The 14,546-nt window shown below is 39.9% G+C and overlaps 1 protein-coding gene across 1 annotated transcript in view; it reads left to right on the top strand.

Annotated features, from left to right (window-relative positions):
* LOC129761785 (mitochondrial protein C2orf69 homolog) overlaps positions 1-8,208 on the top strand; it is a 65,866-nt gene extending 57,658 nt beyond the window's left edge. The window contains exons 4-5 of the mRNA XM_055759553.1: positions 6,354-6,480; positions 6,540-8,208. Of these exons, the coding sequence (XP_055615528.1) occupies positions 6,354-6,480; positions 6,540-7,349 (937 nt within the window). The 3' untranslated portion in view covers positions 7,350-8,208. The remainder of the gene's footprint in view (positions 1-6,353; positions 6,481-6,539) is intronic.
* Positions 8,209-14,546: the final 6,338 nt, after the last annotated feature.

Here is a 14,546-nt window from a genome sequence, read left to right as displayed (position 1 = left end):
TCTGGGAATTTAAAAATACATTCATGTGAAAGAGTTTATTTTAATGTTTTCTATCCATGTAACACTGTGACCAAATATTTTTCAATCAAGTGCTATTAACAGCTGGTTATCGAGTTAGTATTAACCACTGGTGGGCTTCCAGTATCGAGGAAAATGTGGAAATATCTAATCGTTGCTGGAAAATAATCTGCCAGTTCCCCTTGGAATTGAAAATTACATTCAAGCGAAAGAGTTTATTTTAATGTTTTCTATCCATAAAATATCCATATAATACATTTGGTTTTGTGATTTGTTAATCAAGTGCAGTTAGCAGGAAAGCTTCTGAAGATTATTCTTCAGAACAAGGTTTTTCATATCCTATATTGGATGCATAAAACCTTGTGCCTCCAACGTAACGCTCTCGTTTTCGAAGTCCCCCAAATATTCATTTATTCATTCATTCAGAATTGATTTTGATTCAACTTCAAACAAATGATCTCTAAATCAACGATAGTCCTACGTCACCCTTGCGGTTATACCATAGATATAACCCACTTCCTGTTTTTTGCAAAATTTATTGAAATCAGCCAATGAGCGATTGACAGAAATTTGGTCCGTAAAAGACCCCTTATTGTCTGATCTTATCTTAGGTCCATTCGACTGCGAGTGATACGGAGCTATGGTCAGGTGACAGATTCCGTTTGCTTCACAGAACTGCTTGATTGTTGAAGTAATGAACTGGGAATCATTATTTGACACCAGTGTTCGTGGATTTCCATACCTTTCGATGGTTTTTTCAAGAATATCCAGTGTTGCTGTTGTTGTCGTACTGCGGGTGCGGAAAACTTCGGGCCATTCAGAGTTAGCGTCGACGATGACTAAATAGTAGTAACCATCCACGAGGCCAACGTAGTCGATGTGAATGCGCTCCCAGAGTTTCGACGGATTTGGCCATGACTCCAGATCGGTTATCCTCGAGGATTTGGCGGTTTTTGCACAGGAAATGCAATGTCGGACATAGGTTTCTACGTCGTTGTGTATATTTGGTCAGTAAACGAAGCTTCTAGCCAATGCCTTCATGCTATCCATCTCAGGATGTCCTCGATGCAGGTAACGGATGTTGCAGCGATAAAGTAGTCTTCGTCCTATCTACTGTTGGGACTCATCAGGCGTGACAGCAGATCAGCGTGACCAAAACTTGCTGTCGGCACGAACTGGATGTCAAAGTTGTAGAGAAGAGTTTGGATTCGCGGTGTAAACTGGAATACCCTTCTTGCTTCCAAATATTTTCATCAACGCGTCCAATTTGCGTCCGAAAACCATTTGTGAATACGGCTAACAGCATAAAATAAACGCCAGAGCTTCCTTCTCGACTTCTTCGTAGTTCTGTTCAGCTGGCGTCAGCGACCTTGGAGCGTGTGCGATGGCCTTGACAGCGCCGTTCGGGAACCGATGCATAATCTCTGCACCCAGACCGTTCTTGAAAGCGTCTCCTGAAGCGATGATTTCCTTATCTGGATTATAGTGAGTCAGCAACAAATCGGAGAAGAGGATTGTCTTGAAACGTTCGAAGGACCTCTGGCATTCGGCGGTCCAATTCCAACGGGTATCCTTTTTCAGCAGACGGTCCAATGGCGCACGAAATTCTTTCATCTGACCAACGAATCATCCGTAGTAGTTGATTGCTCCCAAATAGGATCGTTGCTGCGAGACGTCCTTCGGGGCTGGCATCAGGAACATGGCGCGCGTCTTCTCAGGATCAGGGAGAAGATCATTCTTGTCGATAATGTGACCCAGGAATTTGATTTGTGGAAGAGAGAAACGACGCTTCTCGATGCGGAGATTGAATCCATAGTGTTGAATTCGTTCCAGGGCGGCGTAAAGCGTGCGATCATGCTCCTCTTGAGTTTTTTTGCAGTGATCATGATATCGTTGAAATACAATTTGACCTCTGGAATGCCGGCTACCATGCTGTCGTTGATCCTCTGGAAAGCACCAGGGGCGGATTTGACTTCGGCGGTTATACTCGAACAACCCTTGATGAGTGTTGATTGTCAGCATATTATAGAATTCCTCCTCGACTTCCACTTGGAGGAATGCGTTTGAAAGATCGATGTGCAAGAAAAAGCGGGAACCAGCTAGGTCGGCAAACATGTATTCCAGATGCGGCAAAGGATGACAATCGGATTCCAGCGCGTCCTTGAGACCCGTAGAGTAATCACCACAGACAAGAACGGAGACGTGGACAACCACGATGGGGCCTCTTTGGACAATACACACAGCGTGACTCGGGTTTGAGGTTCAGCTTCACTTGTGCTTTGGTGCAACGGCCAAGGAAACTTTGAAAAACATCATGAAATTTGGAACGGAGCTTCTCTATCAAGGGCTCGGACTTCTGCTGACGGACTGGAACAGTGAGTTGAACGGAGCCGACCAGAGATCGAATTGATCGATCATCTCGATGCCGAGGACGTTGAGACCCGGGTTGCATGAAACATACACTCGGCCTTACTTGGTGGTGCCACGGACAGTGATGTTTGCTAGGAATTCACCGATGACACCAATCTCGTCTCCTGATGCACTGACAGCTACAACATCCGGCGCTTGAGTTTGAGTTTCGGTGATTATTGTAATGTTCGACGCACAGTCTAGTTGCAACTGGACCGGGAAGCTGTTGATATCCAATTTGATGAACTTCTGTTTCCTCGAGAGGTCGACTCGCTTAACCAATGAGATGCCTTTGGACTTGAAGGTATACTTTTTTCTTGGTTTGTCGACCGTCTTAGATGACTTCTGCTCAACGAAGGAACAATAACCTTTCTTGTGACCAGAGTTGCCAACTATTATTTTCGAAAATCAGGAAGAGTGAAAATAAAAATCAGGTGAAATTAGAATAGTTCATATTGTATTGTCTGGAAAGTTCGAGTCGATTTCAGGAAACATAAACGCATGATTTCTATAGGCAAACATACATCTATTCAAGTTAATGTGCACAGTTTTGTTCCACGATCTTTCGCCATCTTCAGCACTTACACACAGCTTAAAAATTTTATCCTCCCAAAATATGTTTGTTTTCTCGTCGAAAACTGTTTTATAAAAATAAAAGAAAAATATTTTCTATGCTGTCAATCGTGTCGAAGCTCGTGTGCTTGGGAGAATTTCGCAGTAACCTTAACCTATGATAATCTGATGGTGTAATCTCCGGTTAGTTTAGCTGGTGGAATTTCCAGCATTCCAGCCAGACTTCAAAATAATTTGTCGTGTTATCAAAGAGACGTGACGTTTGGCGTTGCTCTGATGGAACTCGACGACTATCACATTGACTAATTCTGGAAGTTCCTTTAATTTGTTGCGAGCAATAGTTGTGGGAGTGGAACTCCGAGAATAATGAATAAGTTCAGCTTCGAGATCTATTTCGAAAGATTATGCTAATGATGATGAGTTTTTGTGGAAATATCAGCAAATGTATAGACAAAGTTGCAAAGTAAGAGTTAGGACTACGTGTTTTAACTCTTTGTGGTCGTTTGTCTGCTCTCAGCCACCACAGCAAGAAACCATGCTTATCTTATATTTTTCTCAACCAAGCATTAGTTTCTGCTTTTCTTAAACAAAGCTTGATGTCTAGTGAACCTGTTCACGAATCAATACGGTGCTCCTATGAGTAATAGATAACGGTACTTAGTATCAAACAAAGTAGTCGCCCACACAAAACAACACACAGTGCGTTGAATGCATAGGATTGTGGGACAAAAATCACAACAGCAGAACTTAGCCATTGTAGCACTTTAGTGTGATGGAAAATATTGTTCATAAGTATCAGAACTACTGTTTACATAAATGTTTCATGTTACTTGAATAATCGAATAAGTGTCTCAAGCGACAAAATCTATGTTCATCTGAAGTGAAAAATCCTGATTTCGGATACGCAAAAATCATTATTTGAGTAATTACTGGTTCAAATAATGTTGAAGTAGTTAATACATATATATAGTTCACGAAAAAAATGTTTGTTTTCCATAATCTTGCATGTATCAATGCTTTTGCAAGGAAAAATAATTCCGACCAGTATGATACCTATGCCCAAATTTAATACGACCGCAAAGGGTTAAGTATTCAAAAAACAACAAGTAATTATTTTCATTTAATATATAACGATTTGAAAAGCGAATCGCTTCGGAATATACAGATAATAAACAAAAAAAAGATTGAACAAGTGCGGACTGGAGAGCTTTTTTATGTAGACTAAATATTATGACAATTTTCATTTCCAACAGGGAAAAACTTCATATATTTATTACGGATCATTTTCATTCTAATGAAGTAAAAAGTACAAAATCAGGATATATCAGGATCATTTAAGAAAAATCAGGCAAAATTGAGTGTTTGTCAAGACATCAGGGAACGTATCAAAAAGTCTGGGAAATCCTGAAAAATCAGGAAGGTTGGCATCTCTGCTTGTGACCCTTCTTCTTGCACTTGTTGCAACAACGGTTTTGATGGGGGCACTCCTCGACATAGTGTGGGTTTCCACACAAGGTGTTATCGGGATCTTGTTCTTGCTAGCAGGCTTCGAATGATTAGCGATGGCGTTGATGTGCTTGTTGTTCCACCTTTTTCGATCATTTTACTGTCCTGTTTGACGGTGATGATCCACCAGGGTTTTCTAGCGTCAGAGGGGTTCCAGCTCCATCACCGGCAGGGATGTGATAACTACTAACTGCTACTTGCCTAATTATTTTCTAGCTTTTAGTACATTAAACCGTTGAACTTTAATTTTTTTTTCCTTTTTTTATTTTCTAATTTTTAGTAATTTATTATCTGTATGATTAGTATATTTCTCTACAATAAAAACATTAATTTTTTTTTGTTTTTATTTCTTACCTCATATTCTTCGGAATATTTTGATGATGTACTGTATTCTATTAGACAAATCATTTCATTTGATACCGACATTGAGGGGATTACAAAAAATACATGCACCTTTTTGAATTTATGTTGTTCATAATATAATGTGTTCTCCAAGCCAAGCATTCAGCCATTTTTTAACGGCGGCCGAATTGGGTTTTTCAAGATAATGGAATACACAACATTATAATGACAGCAGAGTAAAGGTTTGTTCCAAATCTCAGATCAATAAGTCAAAAGGAACGGGGTCAATTTTTTATTAATGTGTGATAACCCTACGGACTTGGCCGAGTGGTTAGCGTCATAACTAACATGCCGGGTGTTCGGGTTCGATTCCCGTTCTGGTCGGGGGAATTTTTCGCCAAAGAAATTTCCTCCGACTTGCACTGTGATCACGCGTATTCTAGAACTTGCCACTCAGAATGCATTCAAGGCGTGTTATTTGGCATAGAAATCTCAACTAAGTACTAATAAAAATGACGCAAGTAATACTACGTTGAGACGGCGAAGTTCCTCTAGGAACGTTAGTGCCATTGAAGAAGAAGAAGAAGAACCCTACGGACTTACAAACATACATACAAACAGATCAAGTTGAATGAAACCGTTTAAAAAAGTAATTGGCTATTTTGTTACAGCGGCCGTCTTGGATTTGAATTTTTCATAAATAGCTGTGATCTACTGGTCAAGCCCCTTCACTTGATACCCATTTTGATGGGATTTGTTTCGAGAAAATATGTAATCCGCCATTTTGTGGTGACGGCCATTTTGAATTTGCATTTTTTTATAACCAACTGTGTTCCACTAGTCAATCCCTTTTATTTGTTACTCATATTGATGGGGTAATCCGCCATCTTGTGGTGGAGGCCATTTTGGATTTGCATTTTTCATAAATAACTGTGTTCTACTAGTCAAGGACTTTCATTTCATACCCATATTGATGGGGTTTTAATAAAATATGTAGTCCGCCATTTTGTAGCATCTTGGATTTTTAAAATCATGAAATACGCAGTTTTATAATGACTGCATATATAAAGGTGTGTTCCAAATTTCAGATCAATCGGTCAACAGGAAGCGGCTCAAATTTCTATCAATGTGGTAAAGCGCCGCAGACAAACATGTTACAAACATACAAACTACAGGGCAAGCTAAATAAAACCGTTTAAAAATAATGCTGTTACATGCTACACAATAAAACAATAACGATGAGGCAGTCTAGTGCTAGCCACCGGTGGTACGCATCGACGTGAATGTGTTAATAAAAGCTGGGATATTCTTATTTAATTTTCAAACGACTGACTTTTTGCAAAGATTATGTTAGCGTTACGTAACTTAAGAGGGAGAAGGGTTTGTCTTGCGTCACTTGTATTTACATGGGGGAGGGTTTCCCAAACCGGATTTTCAGCGTTACGTAATTTATGTACCACGCCTTAGAGTAATCCCTCCATATGTGAGAATCCGGTATATTGTAGATTGTTGATCAATTTGACGAAAAAACTTACAAAGCCTGTGCTAGAACCGGACTTGCTGCACAAGCTGATAGCCGCAACAAATTCGTCACTCTGTGGGACAGACTTGGATGCAAATCAGGACAATGAGGTAAGGTATTTTGGCATACGCTGCCATTCCAACCATAATTGGCACGTTTGTCATTTAAGTCGGAAGCGCAAAACAGCTCAGCGGGCTCGAACGCATTGTCAACTTCATCGTCTGGGATTGGCGACAGCAACAGCACGTGTGCTGCTGACATCAATGAATTACTGTGGTGGCGTGAGAGTCTTAACCTTGACAAGGCTAACCTTGCCCTGATGGGGTTTAGCAAGGGTTGTGTCGTGCTTAACCAGTTCATTTACGAGTTTCATTACTACAAAACACTCACTCCGGACGACAGCACAATGATGAGGTTGGTGTCCCGAATAAAGGACATGTATTGGCTGGATGGTGGACACGGTGGTGGTAAGAACACTTGGATCACCTCGCGAAGTTTGCTGGAAACGCTGTGTCGGCTAGGGATTAATGTCCATGTGCATGTTACGCCATATCAGATCCAGGACGATCATCGACCATGGATCCGAAAGGAGGAGAAATCGTTCACCGACTTACTGAAGCGGCTTGGAGCCGCCTTCGATCGGCATCTCTACCCAAGTGAAGCCAATTCGACAAACCTGTTCACCCACTTCGAGGTACTGAATCGGTTTCGGCAATACCAGATCAATATTTTCGCACAACAACATCTTCAGCAACAACAACAACAGCAGCAACAGCAGCTGACACCTACGAACCTGTCCACAACATCCGACGAAAGCGTTCAAACTCAGCAACAGAAGCAATCGCAGCACCAACAACTGCCCCAAGAATCAGCAGCTGAACAAACAAGCGATGTTGAGCAAATGGTCACCGGAAACGATACGGACGCTGAGGACGAAAAGGTTGCGGATCAGAACGATGAAGAGAATGGCCCTAAGTGAATCAATTATTCAACCGATTCACCAATAGCAAGCAATGTGAAACAGTGGGTCAAGTTTTGGCCAACATAACGAATGCGTTGAGTCATGCTCATTACACATATGATCAAAGTGATAAACAATTTATTTAAGCAACCTCGAATTTCCAACAATTAAAGTGAGTCTATTTTCGTAAAGATTTTTTCTTGTTTTTCCAAATTTTATGTATATTTTATTGTCCATTTGTACCAATAGTCACTCTCGCTAATAATTTAATCTGAGCTAATGGGAGTCATGTATGCATTGCATATTCGCTCTTGTGTGTGATCTATGAGTAACCGGGATCGTTTTAACATGCCATTTTTTGCGTATATAAAAGTTTACAGAAACGAATTATATTTCTTAGAGAAACGTGTTTATTTTTTGATTGATTGTTTTAAACAGAAGCTACCGAGAATGTGAGAATAACCACAATGTTCATTATACGATTTTTATAGTTTCTCTTCGATTGTGTAAGTTATAAGTTCAGGCAGACTGATCAACGTTCACAATGAATGGGGTCTATTTTCAGACTAGGTTAAGAGCTGCTAACAATGCAATTGACGAAGTATTCTACTTGGAATGCGCTATCGAGAACATTTGAGATTTTTTTTTGCAGATTAGAAAAACATTCGCACTGGAAAAAAAACTGCTTTATTGGATAAACATTGTTGATTCCAGTTGGTCCTAAGTATGGCATGATAGTAGATGTAACGAAAAAAAAGTTTAAAACAATCAAAATTTAGCCCTTTTTGGATGAGTGGTCAAATCGATGTTTGCTATGGAAACTATGTATGAAAATTTAATGCGAACAAATGAGCGATATTTCACGTTTGAATCAAGATACGAAGTGTTGTGGTTTTCTACGTAGAATGTGAAAGAACATCCCGGAATAGTGAATAAAAATTAAAAAAAAAACTAAAACTTCAAATCTCCTGGTTTAAAGTTTGGCTGATGACAGCCCGAATAATATTGTAAAACTGTAAAACGTAATTCACTCCAAACATCCCACACATCCACGAACCTGGATAGTACGATCCACGAACTCAGGTATAGTACGGAAACACAACGTTCCCTTGCGTATCTATAAGCCTGCGTCACAACCTCTTTCTCCACTTTTCGCCTTTGAACTTAGCATGCAAACACACCGGACATACTAGACCTTCATGAATCCTACCCTAAAGTATCACTGGAGTAGTAATGGTTCAATGGAACCAAACGTATTTCAACCCGCATACAATATTTCCAATGGTTATGAGAAATGGAGAATGTTCATCTGAACTGATATGCTGCGGTCTTTCGGCAATAGGCCGCACAAAAAGCTAAACCGACGCGACTTTGATAGGGGACCCCGGTTTGGAAAATCCAAAAAATTTTGTCCTAAAAGGATTTTTCAATATTTGATTTCGTTGGAAAGTTACAGCCAAAAATATTGAGTCACCTCAAGCGGTACAGTATTGCTGTTCGAATTTTGAAACGCGTTTTCCCGAAACCATGTTATCGATATCTCAGGATCTACTCGACCGATTTGACTGAATTTATTATCAACATGTAATGAATTAATGTAACGCTTTAGTTACATAGCCTCATTTCTCTCATTTTTTCGATTTTTTAAAAATCACTATTCAGAGATTTTTTATCAAAAATATCTAATTTTTAACAAAAATGACCACCGTTTTGGCAATTTTTCGAATTTTCCAAAACCCCTATGTAACGCTTTAGGTATTGTCGAAATATTCATTGTAATTTGTTCTACGACACCCTGTTGCTTCAGAACCGATACCACCAGCAAGGTACCGATTTTCAGACAGCATCTACGCATCCAGCTGTCAACAGCGTCGTAATCATTATTCGTGCACTCAAAAAATGGAAAATACATCTTCAAATATACCTTAAACCATAACCAAAATATTGTAAAAAATAAATAAATAAATAAATCCGAAAAAAATCCACGAAAAATCATCATTTTCCGACTATCCAGACAGGGGTCCCCCCTGAATTTTAATATCAACTTCCCGAGCCCGACTGCTTCGACAGTTTTGTTTTTATTATTTTACTGTTGATATTTTTTTTTCTCATTTATTAACTTATGAACTACGGTGATGGGCGCAAAAAAACCGATGTCCAATTACGAGCTGTTTAAGAAGAAAAGGCTACTTCGAGTGTGGCAGAAGAGTGACGAGGGCATCCAGGACCGACATCTACTACCGACGATGAAGCACGGTGGTGGATCATCATGGTGTGGGGCTGTTTCTCGTGGCTGGGGTGGTAAACTTACCGCAGGTCAACGGTATTATGACTACCGATGGTAACATCGACATTTTGTGCGAGAATCTGGAACAATCCAAAATGGAGCTGGAGGACAGCTACATCTTCCAGCAAGAAAATTATTCGAAGCATACTGCGAAGAAAACAGCAGCATTCTTCGGCTAAAACCAATGGTGTGGCTACAAAGTCCCGACTTGAATCCTATTGAGAATTTATGGGAGATATTGGACAACAAGGTGGACTAAACTGACGTTACGAACAAGCAAAACTATTTTGCTGCGTTGAACAAGGCTTGGGACGAGCTGAACCCCTAACTGCTCCGGAACCTCGTGTAGACTCGTGGAGAGTATGCGAGTATTTTTTCGGTCCATCGCTGTAGCAGTCAATACGACAAAGGGCCCTTGAAATCATCTAGAATGAAAATCGTCGGAAATTGATAGATGAGTCTTTCACAAAAACTATATCTAAATCCGTTATATCTACCGAAAAGCACGTCATATTTAAGAAACTTATGCTCGGAGAAACATTTTCAAACGTTGCAGAAGGAACCCTAGAGGCGGTGTATAAATGTTCAGATGAATTCATAGAAAAACTTATCACTCGTAAAAAAGGCATGGATGTGGTCATAAGGCTTTTGGCAGCTGCTGACCCTGAAAATCTTGTTCTGGCAAATTAACAACAGCTGGAACAGTCTGCTCTAGAATTACCTTCATGCAACGAAGATGTTTCGGAGAAATATCTATATAAATAAAAATGTAAGGCCAAATGTGTTGCTAAGCGCGAAACCCGGAAAAGGAATCGTCCGTAGGACTGGCCGTAGATCAATGTTATGGAGAGAAAAATCGGAAAACTCTGAAGGAAGATCGGAAAATTGATATCCCATATGTTTTACATTTACATCATGATAAGCGTTGAAATTGAAATTGATCTTTGAAAGTGGAAATGGATTCGATGTTTGCGCTAACGAAATTGATCTTTGTTTGAAGGTGGCAATGGATTTTCATTACGAATAACGCATTCCTATCTATATAAATAAAAAATGAAGGCCAAATGTGTTGCTAATCGCAAAATCCGAAGAAGAAAAGGTCCCTTTTAGCCGTCTTCATTTTGTTATTTTTGTTGTATTCTGCCCATGGAAAAATGATGATGAGAAAAAGTTTAGAAATTTGTTCTAAAGAGTTCATATCAAAACAATAATATTAGGCGGGACGAAGTTCGCCGGATCAGCTAGTCTTCTAATAAAAATACCAATATTTCGAAGTTATGTGATCGATGCAGGGAAAACAGCAGAGGACATGTTCAACATTCTCGAAAAAGAAACAGTTGGAAAAATTGGTGGCAATATAGTTGCTACTGTTCGTTAACCCCAAAAACGCTGTTTGCCGCCGGTTTGTAAAATCACTTTATTGTGCCTTTGATTATGCAAAAAATTAAACAATATTTCTGGTGCAGCGAAAAAAAAAATTTATATAGGGCCTGATCGCGAACGTCACTTCAAGGTGAAAACAAAATGATTCGTATGCAAGGTTATATACATTTCATTTCATTTTCACCGTGAAGTGACGTTCGTGATCAGGGGCTGTCCACATACCACGTGGACACAAAAAGCACGATTTTAGACTCCCCCTCCCCCTTCGAGGACAAGCGTGGACATTGACCAGACTCCTCCCCCTGTAGTCTGTGCAACTTACCCTGAGGAGCGTCTATTGAAGAGTGGGCGAATGATATATGGAAGAGAGAACATTCGGTTCATACATATGTGTGTGAGTGCATTGAAGCGTTAGCACTCTAAAAGCTATTAACTGTTACGCTTGTGGTGGTGAATAATAGTAGCAACCTGTCATTTGGGATAACAGGTTAGGCCCCAATTTAAGCCCTATTGACAAATACATTTCATATGCCACACATAGTCCACGTGTACATTTCTGTATATTTTTTAATTGGAAATTACCAAGTAAACTCCTCGATTGGACCCTTACTCCATTTCAAATTGGTTTCATGTTAGATTTTGTTTATCAGAAACGACTGTTTCAAATGACTTTTCCACTTACACGAATAAAAAGTTAGGAGTTCAAGTTTAGAGGCGTATGAACTGGAAAGTTTAAAGCCTCTTTAAAACAAAGAATGTCAATAGGAGTTAAGGAAGTATCCCTGAATCATTCGCTGCCGTTTTCGCATCGAAACCACCGTGTTATTCCAACAGAATAGAATAAAGCATCATTTCAAAAAAGTCAGAAGTCCTTTACATGGTTTATAGGACTGGGGCTTCAATTCTGGACTGCCCTGCGATAACTTATGTAGATTGATCGCACGAAGAATAGAAGAATAGAACTGCCGAAGAATAGGCAGTATGTGAGTTTTATTGAGCTTAAACGAGCAGTAACCTCTGCGTGGAGCGAGATTCAAATTTCCACATGCCGTAGCTTGGCCGAATACGTTTGGATAGATTGGAAACTAAGGATGGTCTACGAATTATAAACTTGTTGTAACTCGTGCGACATTTGTTATTAATTTTGTAAAGTGACATTTTTTTATTTTTTTTCAATTGCTCAAATTTCAATTCCTCGCGAAAGTGTACACTTTTGGAAAAAATAATGCAAGTGAAAAATTAAATCTTCGTTCGTATGTCTGTTCTCAGTCAAAAATCTTTTGAGGGACTGTTTCGAAGGATGGCACACGAACGAGAGTTTTAGAATATATTTGTTTATGTAAAAACAGCATTTTAAAACACATTATTCAATAGATACACATCTAAAGTTCACAACGAATTGAAAAAATCTTGTTTATCTTTCATTGTTATACAAATTATGCATCACTGCTCTTTCAAGGAAAAATAATTCCAACCAGTATGACACCCATATCCGAATTGAATACGACCGCAAAGGGTTAACATGCAACTGTGTATCTATATAAAGGGCCTGATCACGAACATCACTTCACTGTGAAAACGAAGTGAATTGTATACAACCTTATTACTGCTGTCACCGTGTGTGTAGAATCCAGAAGAGTTCATCCGTCGTGACAACTTTGATGAACTAGGTGTTATTATGAATACCACGATACTGTCATGTCACGGAGAAAAACAGGTATATTTGTCTCTTGTGTTTTAGATGGTGAAAACTAGTCACGCGGAATGGAGTAAGTTTAATGTCGTAAAGGGTGTGTCACATCAAATTGCATCACGGAAAAAACGCTGTAGAAATTCGCCCAGTAGACCGATCCTTTTGAAAATTTTAGACAGTAAAATAAAAACTATTAAACAACTTTTGGCATTTTCTTTTTATTCATACTTCGAGCCCAAGCCCGTATGCTCGCAACTTCCTCTTTACCCCGTCCATAAGGTTCTGTACAACGTCAGGTTGTAGTTTTTTTTTTAACAGAAATCCATTTTCTCTTGAAGTCCGCCTCCGATTTGACAACTTTTGGGTTCTTCCGGAGGGTCTGCTTCATAATCGCCCAATATTTCTCTATTGGGCGAAGCTCCGGCGCGTTAGGCGGGTTCATTTCCTTTGGCACGAAGGTGACCCCGTTGGCTTCGTACCACTCCAACACGTCCTTTGAATAGTGGCACGAAGTGGGATCCGGCCAGAAGATGGTCGGGCCCTCGTGCTGCTTCAATAGTGGTAGTAAGCGCTTCTGTAGGCACTCCTTAAGATAAACCTGCCCGTTTACCGTGCCGGTCATCTCGAAGGGGGCGCTCCGCTTTCCGCAAGAGCAGATCGCTTGCCACACCATGTACTTTTTGGCAAACTTGGATAGTTTCTGCTTGCGAATCTCCTCCGGAACGCTGAATTTGTCCTCTGCGGAGAAGAACAACAGGCCCGGCAGCTGACGAAAGTCCGCTTTGACGTAGGTTTCGTCGTCCATTACCAGGCAATGCGGCTTCGTCAGCATTTCGGTGTACAGCTTCCGGGCTCGCGTCTTCCCCACCATGTTTTGCCTTTCGTCGCGGTTAGGAGCCTTCTGAACCTTGTATGTACGCAGGCCCTCCCGCTGCTTGGTCCGCTGGACGAATGAACTTGACAAATTCACCTTATTGGCGACATCCCGGACCGAACTTCTCGGATCACGTCTAAACTGCTTAACTACGCGCTTGTGATCTTTTTCACTGACGGAGCATCCATTTTTGCCGTTCTTCACATTCCGGTCGATGGTTAGGTTCTCGAAGTATCGTTTTAGTACTCTGCTGACCGTGGATTGGACGATTCCCAGCATCCTACCGATGTCCCGATCTGACAACTCCGGATTCTCGAAATGAGTGCACAGGATTAATTCACGACGCTCTTTTTCGTTCGACGACATTTTTCCAAATTTAGGAAAAATTTACAGTGAAGCATGGCCAACGTGATCTATACGCTCTTATCTGATTATAAGCGAAAGCTGAAGATATAATTCCTAAAAATTAAATTTCTACAGCGTTTTTTCCGTGATGCAATTTGATGTGACACACCCTTTATTTATTCAGCTTATTTGAATGAAAGAATATTAAAAAAGTGATAATAAGTTTCAAACAAGGAAAAATGAGCCTGTCATTGCTAAGCATTCACAAGATACTGTTTGTAAATTATTCTCTAGTTCTGCTTCCATAATTTTGATATCCGTCTAAAGAAAATCTGAATCACTTTCCGCTTTTGTTCAAATTGTCAAATTTGTTGCTGACCAGATTCTGTTTAAATAATTTAATCAAACCTCATGTCCCGTATATCAAATTACACGAGAATGGGAAGGATAAGATGAATAAACATCAGAATCCCATATGGGAGTAGCTCAGATTATACTGATCGTGAGCTGGATAAATTCGGGTTTGTTCTGTTCTATAAAAGATATTTTTATCCATCAAAATTGAACAAACGGTTCATAAAAAATGATTCTAAATATTTCTCACTATTAAAACGAGTAAGACAGAGCTAAGTA

This window comes from Toxorhynchites rutilus, chromosome 1, assembly GCF_029784135.1.
Source record: "Toxorhynchites rutilus septentrionalis strain SRP chromosome 1, ASM2978413v1, whole genome shotgun sequence".
Classification (NCBI taxonomy): Eukaryota; Metazoa; Arthropoda; class Insecta; order Diptera; family Culicidae; genus Toxorhynchites; species Toxorhynchites rutilus.
This window is presented reverse-complemented; position numbering and strand designations above follow the sequence as displayed.